This window comes from Halichondria panicea, chromosome 13 (genome assembly GCF_963675165.1).
Source record: "Halichondria panicea chromosome 13, odHalPani1.1, whole genome shotgun sequence".
NCBI lineage: Eukaryota > Metazoa > Porifera > Demospongiae > Suberitida > Halichondriidae > Halichondria > Halichondria panicea.
The window spans coordinates 2,457,034-2,479,396 of record NC_087389.1 but is presented as its reverse complement, the minus strand read 5'-3'; the positions used below and the strand labels follow the sequence as shown (position 1 = coordinate 2,479,396).

Genomic DNA, 22,363 nt, shown 5'->3' with positions numbered 1-22,363 from the left:
CATAAAGTGTACATAATTAGTATAATCATGTGTACATATATGTACGTTTGGTTGTGCATATTTACTGCAGTACATACATGTACACTCAAGGGCATTAATTAGAGTATACTTTTGCACGTGTGTACATGTACATGTATTTAATCATAAATTTACCGTTATGTTTAATTTTACATGATTGTACTATATCCATCAGAAAGTTCATGAGGTCCTCCCCGCCACTGGCTCTAGATGATCCAATCCCTCCTCAGGTGTGTCAGCATCTCTCTCGACCGTCCCACCTGACGCCACTCTCTGTGTGTACTCTTTGCCAAGAAACTCCTGCGATGCCATCATGATGTTGATCATATCCGCTCGCTTTGTCTCGTTCTTGTGGAGCACTATGACGTCAGATTTCTTGGCCATTTCAGCACTTTGTGGATGTGGAATGTGCTTGGCTCTCTGAGACCGGAACACCTTCATGTGGTCACACAACACACGACTAACGAGCACCGCCTTCGATGGATTGTCCTTGGATATGTCAGGAGGAGAGGGAAAGGGATGGGAAACGGATCACGTGCGCACAATCACTTCTGTGTTAATGCATGTCTGTTGATCCGCGTTTCGCCTCCAGTTGCCCCGCCAACTAAGCGGGAACGTTTTGTATAGCTCCCTAGTTCATCCATAATGTGTTCTAAGGATAGGCTGAGCACCATTAGGAAGCATTGCTAAGTGTACCAGAAGTCCAGAAGCTTTCAGAAGGCAGTAATCGAGTGTTTTATTTCGTTTCGGCTGTGATCTAGTGACTTTTGGTACCTGCTACTAGAAGAGGCTGTGTCTACATTACAAAGTAAGCTGACAGATTTGTTGTTCAGTAGCTCAGGCATTGTATGCAAGTAAAAGCCAAAGTTTTAGGCCTTTCAATGGTCTGAAATTGTCATTTTTGGATGTGTCCAGCATGTTTTAACATAGCATGCTTTGTGTATTTTGAGAAATTGTGAATAACTCTTTATATTCCATGGTAGTTGATTCATCGTATGAGCACATTACTTAGTAACAAAACTCTTTTTTAAGTATCCAAAATTCTATTGATAATAACCAATAATTACAAATCTATTATTGGTACTCAAATTGTAGGCATGCCTCGGCAAGCGGAGAACAAAATGCTGCAAATCTGCCTCCCCACCCCCACCTCTACCTCCATGTAACTCCGATCTGTCTGTAGTACCCCTCCCGATGGGATGGACTCAACAAAAAGTGAATGGAAAACACACGTTTTGTAAGCTATCTCAAGCAGTGTCTTGTAGCAGTGCCTCTCCAATGGCTGTTAGTCACAGTTTGAATGTATTTGATGATTTTTCCTGGGTTCTTTATGTTTATAAAAACCAGATGGACCCAAGCAAATGTGATGCATTGAAGGAATTTCCCTCACAGCTGATGCCAGACCGAGTCCCTGATTTATTAAAGGCATTGGACTGCTTGCCTATTTGTGCTGGCCAACCAGACAGTAACTTTATTGAAATGATCCGAGCAAAGAAAGGGAAAATAATGTCTAGCCATGGTGAAAGTGTGGCCTTCCTTGATAGCTCCCCAATTGAACTAAATGGAACCACTTATTTGGAGACAATCCGCACATCCAAGTGCCAAATTATTGGCCATTTTACGAAGTGTGATGATTGCAAACGGTACAGAGACAATCTCCGTGGGATATATAGTCGATGGACCAAAAAATTCTCTGTGAATATATCTGCATCTATCTGCATCCAGTCATATCAATGAGCGATACTTAGACACGCCACAGAAAACAAGAAAGATCTCGAAGTTACGAAACAAAGTTCGGTCAACCACGGAACAAGTAAGGAAGCTTAGAGAGAAAATAAAAGAGATGAGTGAAAGGTTCGGAGAAACTATTGATGATGGACTGCACTCAGATCTTACTAGTATCATGAAGGATAACCAAGAGCGAATTAATCATGTTTACACTGAAGGAAGTTTTGCTCGGCTGTTTTGGGAGGAGCAGTTCAAGGCAGCATCATTGGCAGACGCAAAGCAAATGCGATGGCATCCTGCCATGATAAAGTGGTGTTTGAATTTATCGTTGATGTCTGGCTGTTCTTATCGGGCGATGAGGAGTAGTGGATTTATAAAGCTCCCTTCAGAAAGAACCCTAAGGGACTACACCAACTACAACCTGTGCCAGGACATGTGGCATGCTCGGTACGATCGGGTCATGACAATGTAGCTATTCTGCATCATTCCTGTCCAATCACCAGTAAGTGTCATTGCGCCCCCACTGGGCTCTGTTCCGATTTATAAATGTTCCGATTTATAAATCCCCTACGCCAACTACTTTGAAATAAAGACCGGGTTCCAAGATGAAGTAGATGAGCAACTCACTCAAGAAATTTCTTTGCTTCGTTTACCTGAAAACAGGAAGTTTTTTTGTATCTTGTTAGATGAAATGAAGATTAAGGAAGGATTGGTGTTCAACAAGTACTCGGGAAAGATCATTGGTTTCACACAACTGGGAACTATAAATGACGACCTGCTTCGACTAGAACAAGAAGAACATCCCCCTTTTGCGAAGTATGTCCTTGCAATAATGGTGCGTGGAACATTGCTAGAATTTCCAAATGCTCACTTTGGTACAAGGGGAATCACAGCTGACTTGATGTTCCCTATTATCGATGAAGCCCTGTATTGCTTAGAATCCAGAGGGATTAAAATCATCTCAATTACTGCGGATGGTGCAAGTCCTAACAGAAAACTGTTCAATAAAAATTATGTTTAACATTGATAAGTCTGCAGTATCATACAAAGCTCCTAATCCATACTCATGTGATGGCCAAAGATCTCTTTTCTTCTTTGTTGACCCACCTCATTTGATCAAGACAGTCCGCAACTGTTGGTCTAAATCAGGAATAACTGGGACTCGCCACATGGTGGTAAGTATAATGATGTTAATTTGTGTACGTATAGGCATGGCATTTTTTGTATTACTCAATTATGTGTATACATGTAGATCAATGGGCAGTTCATCGAGTGGAAGCAACTGTGGACTGTTTATGACAAAGTATCTGGGATGGCAGCCACCTCCCGGGGTATATCAATTCTCCCCAAGCTGAAGTTTGAACATCTAAAGCTTACATCGTTTTCTCGTATGAGGGTTGATCTAGCTGCTCAAGTACGTGCTTAATTGCCAATTGCTTCTGTTTTATCACTTCGTACTTCTTTTATAGGTGTTGAGCCAGAGTGTTGCGAGTGCGTTCTCATACTATAACGATCCCTCTACTACTGAGACTCAAAAGTTTGTGTCATACTTTGACAAGTTTTTTGACTGCATGAATGTCAGAAGTACCACAGAATGGCGGAAAAAAAAGAAACCTAATTTGAAGCCTTACACATCTATTGAAGATGAACGGCTTGAGGTAAGTTTCGTACGCATGCAGTTCCAGCATTAAAAGTTATGTACGATTCACTTGTGTTGATTACAGTGGCTACAATCTGAATTTTTGAAGTACCTTAAAGATTCTGTGAAAGACACAGATCTCAGAGCCCAAGATCAGAACAAGATGATGTTGTCAAGGGAAACCATGGAAGGCCTTCAAATTACTGGTATATACAATTATCAAGAGTAATTTTATTTGTTTATGAATTCAACTTTTTTTCAGTTAAGTCTTTTGTCGAGATGACGAAGTATATCTTGTCAGAAACGTCTACAGAAAATTCTGAATCATTGTACTTTTTGAGCGAGAGAATATCACAAGACCCAATTGAGAACTACTTTGGGAAACAGAGAGCCCGAGGAAGGAGAAATGAAAACCCATGAAAACCCATGCATCAATGTGTCCCATGCATCAATGTGTACATAATGCTGCAGCACTTAGAGTGCAAAAATCCTTGGCCTTAGCCTTAGATCCTATCCGTGGCAACTGTAGGCGAAAGAGACTGAACTACAGTGATAACACTAGATGATACACCCTTACCTAAACGTAAACGTAAATAGTAAAAAAAAAAAATCGATTTTAAAATTAAGTGCCACTAATACTTTTACGTAAGCCAGTTGATTTTTGTATTGTCTTTTTCTCTTTTCGTTTGTAAGTGAAAATCCTCTGACAGTTACCCATAAGTTCACAATTTCTTGAAGTAACTCTTGAGCATGATCGGGGGGGTTGTCAATCTCCTGTGATAACAGGGTCCAGTAAAATTGGATTTCATCATTATCAACCACTTTGCTGTGAACATTTTTTTTAAAACTTTGTTTGTCAGCAGTAGAGCTCAAAACATGTTTGGGCAAGTAATACCGCACACATTTTTCAATCTCTATAAACATTGCGAAAGAGTTATCGTTTAATGGGAAGAGTCCTCCTCGGTTTACAATAGCAAACCATTACAATAGCGAACCATTTCTCTGTGTATGACAGTACACTTTCTCCTTCACCTGCAACAGCCATATCACCCAGACAGGTTATGAATTGAAATAACTTTGCCTCTTTCTTCTTTCGTCTTTCGAATTTCTTTAGCAAAGAGTGGGCTACATATCCACGTGCATATCTTAAGGCATTAAGTTCATCACTAGTCAGGATGACTTGTATTTCAGATTGCTCCACTTTAGGAGCTAAAGCTGTGAAATACTTGCATACACAGTCATCAAACACCCTTCGGAATAATTATTTGCTGCATCAATAACCAGTCACCTTCTTCGCTCAATTCCAGTTGGTTTTTAGTATTCCACTACTCTGAACACGCAATTCATGAAAGGTTGTCCATAATTTAGTTCTCTGTCCACTTTTAGCCTTATACCTGCCTGCAGTAGCCTGTATGTTCTCTTGTAACCATGAAACTAGATTATCACAAAAATGGTCGAAGTCCTCCTGCCCTTTCTCTCTGTCACAACTCCTCTCAAGTATTTGCTCTCCAAGATGCTTTAACTTGAGACCACGATCACCACTTGAAGGGGCCTCACTAACAATTGCAGTTATATTGCTGCGTACTATTCCACTGGCCATTGGTACTGCTTCTGTTTATACTAGCTAGCCATGTTTGTTGACCGAAACGCGGATCGTCAATGCCCTTTACATTGCGTTACCCATCCCTCTCCCTCTCTTATATCTATGATTAAATTGAGACAATGGAGAAGGACCCTTTGCTCGAGACTTAACTGCTATGAGGCTGAACATATTAATCATTTGGCTGTGGTGATCGCTCCTAATGTCCCCTCTTGTCTTGTCGACGTTGTCACCTACAAACTTGAACAAGTCACCATCATCGATCCACTTCTTGAGTGGGGTCCCACTGATTTGTGTGACCAGCCCGAGTACCGCAGTGTAACTGAGCGTTACATTCAGGTGATTTAGCCGAGTGTACACCTGGGAATATTAAACTCTATCTCTGTACACGTATGTAACCCTGCGTATCAAAATTAAGGCCCCAGCAATGATTCTATCAATGATTCTATTTTCAGTACTTGCTGTTACAATTATACACTATACACACATACATTTGTATACTTCATTTACATGTGTAATTGCATATACACTAACTATCCCACTCTGTGCACGCATGCACACACACACACAAAAACACAAACACACACACACACACACCTTTCTGTTGACTCTAGATGATAAGAGCACGAGTGACAGGAACGTTTAGAGTCCACTCATTTCCCTATTCCGCTCCTTAAGTAAGACACTGATAGCCATGCAGATGTCGGGGTGGTCCTTTCTTTGTCTTATTTCTGTGGTCTGACCTGCTAACAAGGAATACCATCAGCTTCAGGAGATTTGGAGCCTTCTCTCGCAGCTCATCAATGCACCTCTCACAGGAGAAGGAGGAATCAACTGTGTCCAGAGGGAACTTCCGGAACAGGGAAGGGACATCACCGGACTTTCTACACAGAGCAACAGAGCAGCACATTCATCATTAAGGAGACTGATAAACTTCTCTAAGAGCAACTCTCTCAACTCTGACACGGAAAATACAGCTCTGGCGATGGACGGAAGGTGACCACCTGCCAGTACTTGTGCAACCTTCCTCAGGCTGCTGTCAACAGTCTTCGTGACTGATTTGCTTACTGGGTGAGCTGACAGTAATCTATAAGAATGCTACGTAAATGCCTTACGGTACACAATTACTAACAGTACACAATTACTAAACATGTACCTGAACAGTTCTTGGTAGAGAGGCATTATCAGGATCTGTTGATTGATTGTATTGAATTATATATTTTTTTGCTTACCAGGCGACACTGTGTTAATTGAGTCAACTGATCTGGAATCTGGCTCCTTTCTACATGTCATCAACCACTAAGAAAATAACAGCTGACGATTAAGTAAACTACAATCACAAGTGTCTCACAAGGTGTAAAGGCAAGTCTCCTCCCAGGAACTCCACCGGTGGATCGTTTTGAAGCTCAAGAAGATTCGTTCTTCCAGAAAGATCGCTGCTGCAACAATTGCATCACTCATTTCACTCTCACTGCAATTGCATGTTCGCTTGAAAATAAAATAAGTTGGTGTCACTTGAACCTCAGTGTCGATGCTCGAAACAATACAATGGTGTATGTGTATAAAATAGTGTATGTGTGTATGTCCTTGTATATAATATTTGTGTGATTTGTGTGGATGTATTTAATATCAATCTTGAGTTAAAATTCATGCATCTTTCATCTTATTTGTGGCGTAATATGACGTCCCCCGTCCATTCCTCTTACCTGTTATTCTAACTGTATAGTAGCCCTAGAACCTCGCTGAGGTTGTACTACGAAACGGTCACTTTTCAAAGCGTACCAAAATACCACGTGAAAGAGCAGCTGAGTGCTCACAACAAAATTATCACTACCGTTAAAGTGAAAAAACAGTGTGTTCGGTGGGTGCTTGCGCGGCTTGTTTAGCCTAAATGTAGCATATGGGGTAGCATATGGGTGGTTCGACGAGTGGTTCGACGCAGTGTATGTGTAAAAACGCCATCTTTTTTTGTTCCACAACAAATGCTTACGTGATGAAAACTACAGTACATGCTACCACAAAACAACTAAATAGGCTAGTTCTATGCCTAACATATTTTTATCGATAATTATAGGTCACATGCACAACTCCTGGAGGTGTTTGTTTGGTATTATTACAGACGACTTGGATCCAATTCACCCTATCACACACACCTCAAAAAGTTGATTGCAACATGGACTAGCTGCGTTAAGTGTTGTGTAATCGAGTGTCACATGCATGCACACACAACACACAACTGGACGAAACTACTGGACGAAGACGAAAAACAATAATGACATAATTACAATATTGACATAATTATATATTGTATATTGTAAGCTGATGCCACCTCCACCCTGGGTTAAAACTGCAGGCTGATGGAAGCTGCAGAATTTGTATATTATAATAACTATGTTCCAGAGAGAGAAGGTACAATTAACTATGTTCAAGATACTGTGCTTATTCTGTGAGTGCACCGGCTTACATGACGCTGCTTATGACGTTACCAACCTAGGTTCGAAGATGAGCCCTCAAGGATGAGCTAGACAGGTAATTTAAATTAGAAGTCAAATTAGAAGTTATGTCAGGAGAGGACGGACTCGGACTAGATGCCGCTCTAGATGTTCGGAGACAAACATACTATGGTGTGACCCTCCAGGTGTGTGACCCTCCAGGTACAGGTGCAAGCAAGCAAGCAGACATGGGCCGTCCGGCTGAGAAGAAGTCAGCGGAAGTTTTGTGTCGAGAAAATGTCTTAGGTTGTACACCGGTACACCGTACCAGGGGACTATACAGCAAAATTGGCACACTAACCTGTTGGAATAGAGTTTGCTAGGGCAGGCTTATGGTGAGGAGTCGTTGTTGATTTGCTGGTTTTCTTACAATGGTAAAACTCAATCCTGTGATATAAATACCTCAAAAACATGTGTATACAGACCCCGATCACTCGAAATGAGTGCAAATACCCAGAAAAAAGCATCAATAAAATGGTGCAACATGTGTTGCCATAACAAAACCACGGTTATTTTACGCTCAATCATTTTATACGCTCAATCATTTTAAATGCTCGGTGAGATAAAATCCAAAATTTTTTTTTAGTATAAAGGCTTGACTAGTACTAAGCTTGATTTTCACATCATATGAATGTAACAGTCATATGAATGTAACAGTGCTATATCAATTTGAAGTACAATACGTACATGTGTGAACGATCTATGAAATTTACAAGCTCACATAAAGACTGTTCATTACTGCTAATTCTATTTTAGCTATACTATACTTACACTACTGATATTCTAGCTATACTATACTACTTGCCAGAGTCACACAGTGAGCTGTCTTTCACTGTCCTGGCTAGCGTCTAGGTCAGTCCCAGACAGTTCACCAGCGTCTGGCATAAAGCTGGTAGCCTTTGGGAGGTATCCTACTATCCCCTCTCCTTCATAGGCACTGTTATCACCAGAGGAGACATCGCCATTGCTGCTGTTCAAGCACATCGGAACAAGTAAACAACCTAGCCATAGCGCTTCGTGCGGTAAAGATGCTAATGAAATTTTAACATAGCAACGTGGCTTGGAAATTTCTAGACTAAATTGCACGTGATTCTACAGCTCTTCCTCTATACAGGGATGTGCGTAGTTCGAGCTAGTTCCTAAGTATCGCAGAATTACAAAAAAAGTCACTATTGCGGGCCACGATCATGGTCCGTGGCGGTTAAAAGGTTAAAACTAAAAGTATATTGACTAGCTTTGTGGGAGAGCTGTTCCCAATATGTAGAGAATTCATTCAAAGCCTATGTTTGTTGCATTTGTTCTGAGAATTCATTCAAAGACTATGTTGCAAAGACTATGTTGCAAGTACTCATGGAAGGTGGAATATATTATGGAATATATTATGGGTAAAATACAAGTTAATTTTCTCTATTTAGAGTGCACCGAAAATTACCGCCAAAATGAAGTGTGGATTAAGCTTGGGGGTGACAAGGGCTTTAAGATGTCCTTTCAGATATGCAATGTTGAGCACCCCAACTTGAGCACCCCAACACACCTGTTAACACATGTGCCTTCTGCTCCGGACAATCTAAAACTGGGCAAATCAACGAACTTGGGGCTGTGGTAAGTCATACATAATGTTGTTTTGGTATAGGGGGTATAGGGGGAAAGAAGTTTGGGTATTCCTAAGCGAGCGGGTCCTCAGGTAGGACTTACTGCAATCAACTGTGTGTATTATTACATGTTGTCATATAACGTCCAGCGAGCTAAGGAGCTAAGGAACCCACCTAGTGCAGGCAGGGGATTACAACAGGTTTCAAGGGAACTTAAAGAAGGCTAAGGAGTTCCACAACTGCCCTTTCTTTAAAAGTAAATCAAGTAAGTGTACTACTATATCAACTTCTAAGATCATATTTACATGTATAGGTGTGTCCACCTGGCCTGCACATAACTCTTGGCATCTTTTACCGTCTTGATGGAAAATGAATGCCGGACTTGGATGTAGTGGGCGTAGATGAGGGTGGTGTTAGTAGAAGACAGCAAGAGATTACAACAAGGTGGGGGAAAATTTATCATGTAAACTGTCCTATTCAAGTATTATTAGACTGCAGGAAGATATCGACGGGTTGAACAACCTTTGTTCGGTAGGACCCCCAACTAGCTAGCCTCTGCACAGAGTTAAGAGAAAGTTCACAAACTGGTGCGTAAAATGTATTACATAATAGTAAATACAGGCTTCGTGAAGGCCTCGACACTGCTACCTTAGGCTGCTTGTGTATGAGGTGCACACAATTATGTTCTTGATCTGGTTCTGGTTCTGTTCTTGATCTGTTCTGTTCTTGATCTGGTTCTGATAAAGTACTTGAAAGTCTGCGATATACATCATTCAATTTTGGTGAAACTTGGACTAATAGATAGCTAAAAGCTAGGGCTTTCTTTTTGACATCATATCAAGCCACAAGTAACTTGAGCTTCCATGGTACGTGTTATCTTGTACTACTTCCGGGATAAACTAAGTGATAAACTAAGTGGAAACAGCAGTATACCTCTTTGTGAGTCTCAGCGGAAGTCAGAGAAATACTATACCTAGTTGTTTTGTGGTAGTAGATGAGCATGTACTGTCACGTAAGCATCTATTGTGGAACAAAAAAAGATGGCGTTTTTACACATACACTGTACCTAACCCCCATATGCTATAGGCGCCCACCGAACACACTGTCGAACACACTGTTTTTGCTGCAACCATTTTTGCTGCAACCACTTTAACGGTAGTGATAATTTTAATTTTCAGTTGTGGGAAGTTGTGGGTTGTGGGAAGTTGTGGGCACTGTGACTGTGTTGGAGCTATGCTATGCGCACGGCTGCTCTGGGAATTTTGGTACGCTTCGAAAAGTGACCGTTTGATTGACCGTTTGATAATCTACCGTTTGATAATCTGAGACATAGTCCAGTCTGTTTGTACTTTCTGGTAGTTTGCTTGTAAGCTCCCGTTTGTGTCACTTCTTGTCCATCCGTGTCCTATAGGAAAAGAGAATGAGGAACAGTACTGTAAATCAATGTCGTTTTCTGTAGCCTGTTTCCACATTTGTAATACCCATAGGCATCTTGTCCAGTGGAGCTTTAGAGCGTGTTCCTCGTTGTCTGCCCTTTCCCATACCACCTCTCGTATTTTATTAAGCCATTGAGAGTGGTGTTCTAGTGCTCCCTGTATAGAGTTGCAGTGTGGATTATAACGGTCGGCATTCGGCTATTTACCGACCCAAGAACCTGAATAACCGGTCAGTTTAGCTCTGGGCTGCCACAATGACCTGCCAGTACTCGAGATCTAGTTGCGCATGCGCCCTAGCATGCTGATTCAGCAAGCTAATTAGTTGCTATTGGATGCTGATTCAGCAAGCTAAATAGCCACGTGCGAAATTAATTATAATTATTGTAAAGTAGCTACCTAGCTATGCCCTCTAACCGTCACTCTTCTCAGCATTTAGCTGTCAAACAGCCTGAGAGACAAGTTTATATAGGAAGAGGCAAGTCCATTGAACTGGAGAAAGATCACTAAACACTATACCATGACTGTGTTGTGAATCTGAGCAAAAGAAGCACATCTAGCTCTACAACCAGTCCTGATGAAGATGAGCAACCATTTCACTGGCTGAATACTTATAGGATAGTTCAAAGACTAAATTTTCACTTGTGCATATTAATAATTAGACTGTCATAATTAATTTTATCAGAATGAACGTCAATGAGCTATAAATAATAATGCATGGTAGATCCATGTCTCAGGGCATCAGACCCTAGACTTTCCTCATTAGTCGGGCCTTGCGACAGTCATGGCAGAACAAGAAACTACAATGACAGAGCATTTTGGTTGTGGTCTGACATAAGTCAGTTCCTGTCAGATTTCTTATAATCCACACTGGAGTTGTATAGAGCTTTGGTTTGAAGCCAGATGTGTGCTTCTTGAAATACGCACAGCCAACTCTATGTTACCTATTGATCCTGGTAGGGTAGTGTCCCCAGCGGCATGCTGAAATAAATAAAATAAAGTGTCTAAGAACGTTACTTTGCCTATGCCAGTGCCGGACTTTGTAATAGCGGTGGGTCATTATTCAAAGCAGCTTAAGAATTTTGGAGATTCTGTAGACTTTATGGTGGTGGTGTTTTGGTGGTGGTGTTTATGTGTGGAATGTGAACTAATTGTATCATGTATTTAGTAGAGTATTCTAGAATGTTCTGGTAAGAAGATTGTTTGTATACTATGCTAGTTGTTATTAGATTAGAGAACCTTCTAGGAACTGTTTTGGTGTTTTGTATAAATACTCTGGTGTTGTTACAATGATGAGTCTTTATGTCTAAAAGTCAAATGACAACAAATCTACACGATACTACATGGTAGCAGCGGTGAACTATGGCCCACTTACGTCTACAACCTTCTGAGCCCTTTAACTTTTCTCGATGGAAACGCCGGTTTGAGCAGTTCAGAGAAGCGTCCTCTCTGACAGACGACAGTGCCAGAAAGCAAGTTAATACTCTTCTGTACTGTATGGGGGAAGAAGCAGGGAAGAAGCAGATGCGGTGTTATCATCTACGAATGTAACCGCAGAGGAGTGTGCTGTCTATGAGACTGTTCTCGAGAAATTCAACGCTTTTTTCCAAGTGAGAAAGAAATGTGACTTTTGAACGGGCACGATTCAACCAAAGGAACCAACTCAGTGGAGAGACGATGGAACAGTACACGAAAGCTGTAACTATGGCAACATGAAGGACGAGATGATCCGTGATCGACTAGTAGTGGGAATTCGTGACAATGCACTGTCAAAGCGACTGCAACTGGATGCAGCGCTCACTCTGGACAAAGCCAAAAAGACGGTACGTCAACAAGAGGCAGTGGGAGAACAGCTCAAAGGAACAGTAAAGGACGAATCAAGCTTAGACCAGCTTCGACAACGAAAAGGATTCCGTAAACAATGGAAGGCCAAAAAGCCAAGCTCAACAGTCTAATTGCCAACGCTGTGGGAGAGGCCAACACACTCGTGAGAAATGCCCTGCTAAGGAGGCTACATGTCACACATGTCAGAAGAAAGGCCACTACAGTGCACAGTGTTTTTCCAAGAATGTATCCGAGTTGGAAAGTGGTAATGACATGGATGCAGCTTATCTGGACACAGTTTCGAACAGCCAAAATGCTGACACAGGTTCAAGTGAATCAGAAAACAACCTCGTTTAAGAGGAGCGGAAGATATCGATGGATACTTACCGACACTTAAAGAAGCCGCAGCTGACGACAGCTAGCAAAGCTCTATATGGACCTTCAAGAATCAAGTTGAAAGTAAAGGTCAAGTTGAAAGTAAAGGTTGAAGGTTGAAAGTAAAGGGAATGTTCGTGGCATCAATTTGTCGTGGAGACGTCGTGACGAAACAGCCCATATTTGTAGTGGATGGTCTGAAGACTAATTTGCTTGGACTACCTGCTATATCTGCTTTGAATCTTGTAGTCAGGTTAGCACCCAAGCTATGGTGATACAGAAATACCCATCTGTTTTTCAAGGTCTCGGCAATCTAGGAGAGGAGTATGAGATAAAACTGAAAGGTGGTGCTAAGCCTTACTCACTCATGGCTCCCAGACACATAGCATTACCTCTGAAGGAGGAGCTCTCTAGAATGGAATCTCTGGGTGTCATATCCAAAGTGGACAAACCGACACAATGGTGTGCAGGGATAGTCGTGGTGCCAAAGAAGGCAGGAGCAATCTGAATTTGTGTCGACCTCAAGCCACTAAACGAGCATGTACTCAGGGAAGTACATCCACTGCCGAAAGTGGATGACACACTGGCTCAAATGACAGGAGCTAAAGTATTCAGCAAACTGGATGCAAACAGCGGGTTCTGGCAAATTCCGCTAGCCAAGACCTCAAGACACTTGACGACTCCTTTTGGTCGGTACTACTTTAACAAATTGCCATTTGGGATATCAGAACACTTTCAGAAACGAATGAGTAATATACTCTCAGGACTGGAAGGAGTTCTCTGTCTGATGTGCTAGTCTTCGGAAAAGACAAACACGAGCATGACGAGAGACTTGCAGCAGCTCTAACACGGATCAAAGAAGCCGGAGTCACACTCAACGTAAGCAAATGCGAGTTTGAGAAGAGCAAATTGAAATTCCTCGGTCATGTGATAGATGCTGATGGGAGACCCAGACAAAACATCAGCTATTCGGAATATGGTACCCCCCACCAATGTATCTGAGGTACGACGCTTCATGGGGATGGCAAACCAATTGGGAAAGTTTTCGAGCAAACTAGCAGAATTATCCCAACCACTTCGAGTGCTACTTAGCAAACGAACAGCCTGGATGTGGGGACATGACCAAGAGAAAGCCTTCACAGATCTCAAAGAAGAGCTATCAAGACCGACAATCTTGGCACTCTATAATCCACTAGCAGCAACAAAGGTTTCTGCAGATGCCTCAGCATACGGGTTGGGAGCAGTCTTACTACAAGAAGACAATTCCATGTGGAAGCCAGTTGCATATGCCTCCCGGTCAATGTCTGAAACAGAGCAACGATATGCTCAGATCGAGAAGGAAGCTTTAGCTATCACCTGGGCATGTGAGAAGTTTGCAAGCTACATATTGGGAATGAAATTCCATGTCAAAACAGATCACAAACCGCTAGTACCGGTTCGAAAGATCTCGACAAACTTCCACCCCAAGTGTTAAGATTTCGATTGCGACTTGCACGATTTCAGTACACAATTGAGCATGTTCCTGGAAAATATTTGTACACAGCCGATGCTTTATCAAGAGCACCTGAAGCAACCACTGAGAATGACACCAGACTACAAGAGGAGACAGAGAATTAGATAGTAGCATGCATTACTCATCTTCCAGCTGGCAAAGAAAGACTCAACGAATATAGGAAAGCCCAAGCAGCTGACCCTATTTGCTTTACAAACCAAAGTGAAATCACTCCCGATATCAAACCCTACTGGAAAGCTCGTGGTGACCTTACGATACCCAATGGTACACTTTTGCTTTACAACCAACGAATAGTAGTCCCAAAAGCACTGCAAAGGCAGACCCTACAAAAGATTCACACGGGACATCAAGGAATTCAACGATGTCGTCTCCGTGCCAAACTCTCTATTTGGTGGCCGGGAATATCAAAAACCATCAACGACATGGTTAAAGGAGAAGCTTGCGCATAAAATTGATACGCAATCTATGAACTGCGCGTTTACGCACTCGTTGCTAGAGCGCTACGCCCACGGTATAAAAGGGGCAGGGCCCGGAGAGAAGTGAATGCTGCTGCAAATGGCGGCCAATTCAAACTCTGGCTGCTCTCTGACTCTATGCACACACACGTACAGTACACAACCACACTTATTTTACTGCACATGCCCAGAAGTAGCCTTAGAAGGCCTGAACACATGGCAGCAACACTTCTAAGTTTTTTCAAGACCCATATGGTTTTTTTTGTGGTACAAAGCGATGGAAATAGAGATATAACAGTAAGAACACAATAGAACAATGTAAAAAGTCATACAAATCCATACTTTAGCTAATACTAATGAGTGGGGAAGCAGTTCCAAGTGATTGGGTGGACAGACAGACTTTCTCCGGAACAACCAAGCGGCAATCGAACAGTACAGCTGACGTTGAATGCAACACTAGCACTAGACACTCATAGCGACGACTCAGAACCACAAGAAGGTACATGTACATAAAAGTAGAAATAAACACACAAGTCAAATTTTTTTATTAGAATACCCGCACCATGTTCGTGGTTACCAGCACAACCCAGCAACTCCAGTTCTCCGTGGCATTGATCACTGCCTGTGTTCACCGTGTGTGATTCAGCTTCCTCCAGACTTTCTAAGAGGATCTTGTGGCCCCCATCCTGCCAACGATGAGAAAAGACATCAACTGTACAGAAAGTTCTGGAGGTTGCTGAATACACTGAGAGTGTGGGTAGATGATGAGACGAGGACAGTGATACATGACAAGAGGGAAATAATCCCGAAATGTGTAGTTTTAGTAAGTGATAAAATTTTACAGGTATGTACATGTACTGTTTCTCTTGTGTAGGAGATTAGGAGGAGGTACCCCAGCCACAATGGCATATACCGTGACTACAGGTAAGGCCTTGATATCAAATGGAATAGTGTGCCTACTATGCTAAGAGACTAGGAATTTAGCATAGGGGGGCTAACAAGAGCAAAGCAAATACTAATTCCTTATTACTATTACAGATCAACATTTGAGGCAGAAACTGATGAGTATTTGCCAGAAGAGGCTGGTATGGAAAGCGAGTCCACCTCTAGAGAGTGACTGCCTTATAATTATCCTGTACACACCAATTACATAGTAAATAAAACTCATTAATTGTTAGTCGGCCATGTCATCATTAATTGTTAGTCGTCCATGTCATTGTCCTCAGCCTCTGACTCGTCAGAATATTCTGGTGGCATCACTCCGTCTTCTAAGGTCACGTCATCATTCTGCTCCTCTACTACGTCATCTTCTTCGATCAATTCTCTACGAAAGTTACATGTCAAATGCCCTTACATGTACGTACACATTGTAATCATACCTCATATCAGCTTTGTTTTGTTCAACATATACATTGCCCATAGCAAAGCAACAAATTTAAAACCTTTCTTCACTAAGGCTTTCATTGCTGTGCGGCGATCTGGTCGTCGAAGGTCACTCACTTTGCTCATACTGGTGTAAGAGCGATTGACGTTCTCATTCTAGAATAAAGCAATTATCGATAGTATAGACTGAAATTTAAAGTAAATGTAAGCTCTAAATACTACTACAAATTAGTGTACGAGAAGCTCTCCCCCCACATAGTGTACACATAATAATACTCCATGTACGTACCCAATCCAAGACAGCCAAATTCATTCGCATTATGAACGTCTCAGTCGAAAAGTGAATGCGCTTGGGCAGGTAGGTGAGGAGTTGATGGTTAAACGACTCAACCCAGTAGGTATCACGACACTATACAATATACGGGTATGTTATACAAACAACACATGTTTAATCCTTACCGAACAGAAATCTTTAGCATAGCGGTAAATGTACGTCGTATGGAGCTGCTTTATGAGAGCTTCTATAGCCTTTCTGCTAACAAGCTTGTCCCTACTGGGTTCGTAGTCGTCCATGTGGCAAGTAGAGGAAGGGTGGCAATTTGTGTGGATTCTCTACAAAAACATCAATGTATTACTAATAAACACGCAACAATAATAACTAACCTGGTAGTGATTAGGGATATTCATTATTATCTCCTTCAGTTTCTCAGCAGACCCTCCGCAATTTTTCATTGCCCAATACAGGTACTGGATCTTTATACTTCTTCCTATTAATGCACACCTTACTAGTGTACATGAAAGCTTAATTAGTAGATTCTTACGTTTTATATATCTGATAATTCAGGAAACCAAACCTTCCGAACTAGGCCCTGTGTTACTTTCTTTATTTCCTTCGACACATTCTTCGTTCCTAAAATGTGTGTGAAAATGATACAACATACCACATACCACACATTTTAGGTAGGAATTGATGAGTTCCAACTCGTCTGACACGTACTTTGCGACCTGCGCCTGCATATCATGAGCTACCTCGATGACTTCAATACCTAGATTTGGCAATAATTATTATGTGCATTCATGGGATAAACCTCTGCTTTGCACTTAAGGGATAACAAGCTTGGTACACGCAAGTTCTTTGGTCTGTGCAGTGGAGTGTTCGGCCCGAGAGAGAGTTGATATGCCGAGTATCTTCTTGTTGCTGAAAATATACAAAATAAATACAAAACCGACAGAGACACACTAACTTCCCACCTTCCAGACAGGCAAGGCACAGTTGTGTGGTATGCGTGGTATGCGTTGGCTATTGAGTCGTGCCGGGCATCAGTGATTACCCACTAAGTTTAAAACAATAATAAAATTATTTATTACTAGTAATACGGTACATAAACACACCTCTCCTTTGTTGGTGGTATACTCAAGAAGGGCCTTCACATCTTTGTACAATGTCACGGTAACCTAGCTTTCCGTACACTGAGGAAACATATGAATTTACTTACACTCTGGGTATAGTTGGAGTGAGCTAACCTTGTCGGATGTAACTTTGACCAACAGTCCCTAAACCACAGAACTGACTAAAGTGGGTGTATTGGGAGGGTAGAATTCCAGCACAAGTAAACCCATGAACAACCCTATATAAAATATACCAGAGATGCAGTAAACACATAACTATGGTGTGGTATCCATAAGCTTACTTCTGGTTCACCAAATAATGTCCTCCAAATACACGGGAGCTAGACCACTTTCTCTTCTGCACCTTACAGCGTCGGCAGCAAAAAAGAGCTCGTACCACATGTCCTCTCTACAAAAAAACACACGTGTAATTTATAAAACTGACAGTCAACTTTCAACACACACCTGTACTATTGACTGGACTTCCCAGGGACTTCTAGTTACCCCACACGGACAGGGCGTGGCAAGCCCTTTCACTAGGTCAGTGAAACAATGATACTCCGTGGCAAAGAGTTGTTGCCCATCGGAAGTATCGTTTTTGTACATACCTGCATGATGCTTCATAGAGCATTTACTTATGATGCTTGTATTGCTTACCATTGTTGCTCATAAAGCTCCTGATTGCAGTAACGGGTAGGGGGAGGGTGTGAGTGATCTGGGTCATCTTCAACAGAAGCACAGAGTGTGCTCAACAGGCTAAAGTTGTCAAGCAGAGGGCTTCCAGGAGGCTTTAGCAGCTCACGGACATGCTTTAGGCGACCAAGAAACGCTTGCTTCTCCTCTTCATCAACGAAGTGAACGTCCATTGTGTAGCGCACCCGTTTCCTTGAAGTAGCCATCGCAAACTAGCTTACTGTTTACTGACTGTTTACTGACTAAAATACCACGTGTCTAAGCGGATGTCAAGCGTTCAATACGCCCCTTTTACGCTCATAAAAGCGTTGCTAAAGGCAGTGAATCTGGGATACAGCCTGAGCGCAAAGAGTAGCCATTTTATCCCTTATAAATTTTGCGTGCGACATTTTTTTGGCCGGGCCCCGCCCCTTTTATACCCACGCTTCTCGTTTAAGCAATGTTCAACATGTTCGAAACACTTCAAACCAAGGAGCGAACCAATGATACCAACACCACTTCCTGACTACCCATGGCAAAAAGTATCTCTGACCTATTTCAACTCGATGGTGCACAATATAATTTTTTTTTTTTTTTTTTTTTCGGGGCTAAGAAGAATTACATGTACAAAAGAATAATAATAATAACGAGGAACCATGCAGGCAAATAAGTCATGTGTAGTTAGTTCATGGGTGTGGTGGGACCAGGGACTCGCTTGTCACTAGGTCGATAGGGGGCTGTCTGGTGGCGTGCCCTTGGCTTGATCGGGCCCCCCTAATGCACATGATGGCTGATCTGAGGAGAGAGAAGGACAGCCTGCATCTGATCCATCCCATGGTGGTGCTGTAGGGCTGATCCCATTTTACTCAAGGTACCCAGAAGTTGTCAAACTGCCAACAACTACCTCCAGACAAATCATTGAAGTTCTGAAGAGAATATTTTCTCGTCATGGAATTCCGGAAACCCTAGTGAGCAACAATGGACCTCAGTACTCATCTCGAGAGTTTCAAGATTTCACAAGTTCCTACCAATTCTGCCACTTGACAAGCAGTTCTCACTATGCAAACTGTTGCGAGAAGCAGAAGACCCTAACATGGCCTTACTAAGTTATAGGTCAACTCCTTTTCCTTGGTGCGGGCTCTCACCAGCTGAATTGCTGATGGGGAGACGAATACGAGCTAACATGCCTATTCAGAAAGACTTGCTTATCGAGTTCAAGGACAGACAAAAGAAAGATTTTGATTGCCGCCACAGGACCCAGTCACTCCCAGCACTCCCTGACGAAACGGAAGTGTGGGTTACTACAGGAAACCAACCGATACCTGGACAAATTGTGACTACCCCTCGATCTTATGTTGTAAGTACACCCAGTGGAGAAATTAGGAGAAACAGGAGTCATCTTAACCCAATACCTCACTCCGATAACAGGACCGAAGAACCTGACCCGATTACAACTACCAGGGTGATTCAAACCAGATCCCGAACTGGGACAGCTATTCACCCACCAGAGAGACTGTAATTCCATCCCAGAGAAAGGGGGATGTGGAATGTGAACTAATTGTATCATGTATTTAGTAGAGTATTCTAGAATGTTCTGGTAGATTGTTTGTACTATGCTAGTTATTTAGATCTAGAACCTTCTAGGAACTGTTTTGGTGTTTTGGTGTTTTGTATAAATACTCTGGTGTTGTGAGTCTTTATGTCTAAAAGTCAAATGACAACAAATCTACACGATACTACAATGTGAGTGCAGTTTAGTGCCTAATGTACACATCTGTGTCTGGACTGAATTAGCTTTTTATTCGTTGTAGAGTGTTTACTGTGATGTGAAGCCATACACGTAAATCACCTTCATCTGCATTAGACCTTGAGTTTGGCTCAGCTATTACTTTTGACCATCTTTAAGAAAATCATGGCATATCTTGAGTATCTCTGAAGCAATAAATGATGTCAGTTTTTTCTTACAGTCTCTGCAGCAAAGCACTGATCTCCATTTGTTAAAAAAACTGGAGTCGATGAAGTAAACTCTATACACACGTGCTGAGAATCTTGTCCCTTCGTCAATGTTCTATCTCCTTTGGAGTCTCCATCAGGATTATCAAAAACAACGTGGACCTCTTTTGCACCTACTCTGAGGTGAGGCTTAACGTACTTGTTTAATAGTACTTGTTTAACCCTTTAACCGTCGGATTCTTAATTAACAGTGAAGTGAAATGTCAGCACTAGCAACCGTATACCAATAGAATGCCCATACAACAAGGAATAAAATGGTGCAACATGTGTTGCCATAACAACCACGGTTATTACGCTCACCCGTTTTTATCATTTTAAATGCTCGGCCAGCGGTGAGATAAAATCCAAAAATTTTTTTTTATGGATCACCCTATCATATGGTATAAAGGCTTGACTAAGCTTGATTTTCACATCATATGAATGTAACAGTGCCAATTTGAAGTACAATACATACATGTATTACTATATCGGTGAACGATGAAATTTACAAGCTCACATAAAGACTGTTCATTACTGCTAATTCTATTTTAGCTATACTATACTTACACTACTGATATTCTAGCTATACTATACTACTTGCCAGAGTCACACAGTGAGCCCTCTCCTGGTCTTTCACCGTCCTGGTCCATAGCGCTAGCGTCTAGGTCCATGTCATGCATGTCCTCAGTCCCAGACGGTTCATCAGCGTCTGGCATAAAGCTGGTAGCCTTTGGGAGAACAGTCTCATTCAGCCACATAATTATAATTGAATTGCTATAACAGACAGCACACTAAAAATTGGGTAGATACTCACAAGCCAATAAACCTAAAGAAATATACTGAGAACAGCCATACACAAAGTACAGTACATCTCATACAAGGGTGACAAAAAATTATGAATCATGCAACCTTAGACATAATTATGTATAGGCTCCCACAAGCAAACTTGCATGCAATGGCACTCATAGGCACATAATTATAAAGCAATTGTGATCCTACAACAAACTGGGAGTTCATAAAAAGATTCAACTTTGGGCACAGAAGAATTACAATGCATATCACAGGCACACAGGCAAACACACAAGCAAACACCCAAGCCAACTAATCGCACAAGCCAACTAATGACAAATTATGACCTAATCCTGGCTGGGGAGCATAACACAACCAACAAGCCTATTATGTTGGGAAGAAAATTTTCTTACACAAGTAAACAGTACACTCATAAACCCAACAAGCCTTTGCTTTCCCCTGAAAAGGTCAGAACATTATTATGCAATCAACCTCTGTACATGTATACCTAATGAGTAGTGAGCCTAATTGAGTAGTAGCCTAATTGAATTGTAACCTTGGAAGCAAGCAGAAACTTCACACAAGCCGGGTGTCTCTATTCACTGGACTGGACCACTGGACTGGACTACCTGGACTGGACTACTGGACTACCAGATTTTTCTTTAATAGAACAAAAGTATAGTAGATATTCTAGTATAGCAAATTTTTTTACCTTTGACCTCATTATTTTCCTACTGCACGTACATGCGTCCATCCCAAACACCTCATGGTACGTATGTACCGTACATGTGTACATGGTCTAATGGAGAAGGAGAAGATGAAGGTCAGCAAGATTTATCTAAACAATGAAGCAATTTATTTCGTATTTGAAGAAGAAGAAGGCACCCAATGTTACCTACCTCTACCTTGTCACCACAAACATGCCAAAAGGAAGAGGCAGAAAAGGTAGTGTTCCTCCTCGCAAGAGAAAGCAGAATCGCGATGATGAAACTTGTACCCGTGTGCCAATGACTGTTACACAATCGATTGAATCGAATACGCAAAGTATTTCAGTAGGAGCCACGTTTCAAGATAAAAGCAGTCCTTCATACCACTTTACTTCCATAGCACCGTATCCATCTTATCCGTACTGTCCAAGTGGACCGAGCATTCCAAGTGGATCAAGCACTCCATCTTATCCATACTGTCCAAGTGGATCAAGCACTCCAAGTGGGCCAAGCACTCCATCTTATCCACACTGTCCAAGTGGATCAAGCACTCCATCTTATCCATACTGTCCAAGTGGATCAAGCACTCCAAGTGGACCAAGCACTCCATCTTATCCATACTGTCCAAGTGGATTAAGCACTCTGTACTGTCCACCATCTCCATATTTTTCGCCTTATCCAAGGTGTACGAGCACTCCATATGGTCCACCTCATTCAAGTGGAGCTCCATGGACTGTTACCTTTATCAAGGGAAACATTAAA

The 22,363-nt window shown here is 41.9% G+C and overlaps 2 protein-coding genes across 6 annotated transcripts; one reads left to right on the top strand and one right to left on the bottom strand.

The window, feature by feature from the left end:
• Positions 1–694: 694 nt before the first annotated feature.
• Positions 695–6,711, top strand: LOC135345991 (uncharacterized). 2 transcript variants are annotated; one of them, XM_064543457.1, is made up of 7 exons: positions 695–826; positions 1,114–2,921; positions 2,999–3,160; positions 3,216–3,404; positions 3,471–3,591; positions 3,648–6,056; positions 6,221–6,711. In XM_064543457.1, exons 2-6 carry the CDS (start codon positions 2,721–2,723, stop codon positions 3,803–3,805), a joined length of 831 nt encoding a protein of 276 aa, XP_064399527.1. In that variant the 5' UTR covers positions 695–826; positions 1,114–2,720; the 3' UTR covers positions 3,806–6,056; positions 6,221–6,711. The 2 variants fall into 2 exon arrangements, with proteins under 2 accessions (XP_064399527.1, XP_064399528.1); XM_064543458.1 differs by lacking the exon at positions 695–826 and having other exon boundaries at positions 997–2,921.
• Positions 6,712–14,926: 8,215 nt separating this feature from the next.
• On the bottom strand, positions 14,927–18,793 carry LOC135345979 (uncharacterized). 4 transcript variants are annotated; one of them, XM_064543452.1, is made up of 13 exons: positions 18,099–18,793; positions 17,907–18,049; positions 17,744–17,850; positions 17,577–17,680; positions 17,445–17,522; positions 17,304–17,386; positions 17,006–17,250; positions 16,874–16,962; positions 16,716–16,819; positions 16,512–16,664; positions 16,342–16,461; positions 16,049–16,208; positions 14,927–15,993 (listed from the first exon to the last, which is right to left on the bottom strand). In XM_064543452.1, the coding sequence occupies exons 1-5, from the start codon at positions 18,163–18,165 to the stop codon at positions 17,467–17,469; spliced, it is 477 nt and encodes a 158-aa protein (XP_064399522.1). In that variant the 5' UTR covers positions 18,166–18,793; the 3' UTR covers positions 14,927–15,993; positions 16,049–16,208; positions 16,342–16,461; positions 16,512–16,664; positions 16,716–16,819; positions 16,874–16,962; positions 17,006–17,250; positions 17,304–17,386; positions 17,445–17,466. The 4 variants fall into 4 exon arrangements, with proteins under 4 accessions (XP_064399522.1, XP_064399519.1, XP_064399520.1 ...); XM_064543449.1 differs by having other exon boundaries at positions 14,996–15,993; positions 18,099–18,791; XM_064543450.1 differs by having other exon boundaries at positions 14,996–15,993; positions 17,050–17,250; positions 18,099–18,791.
• Positions 18,794–22,363: the final 3,570 nt, after the last annotated feature.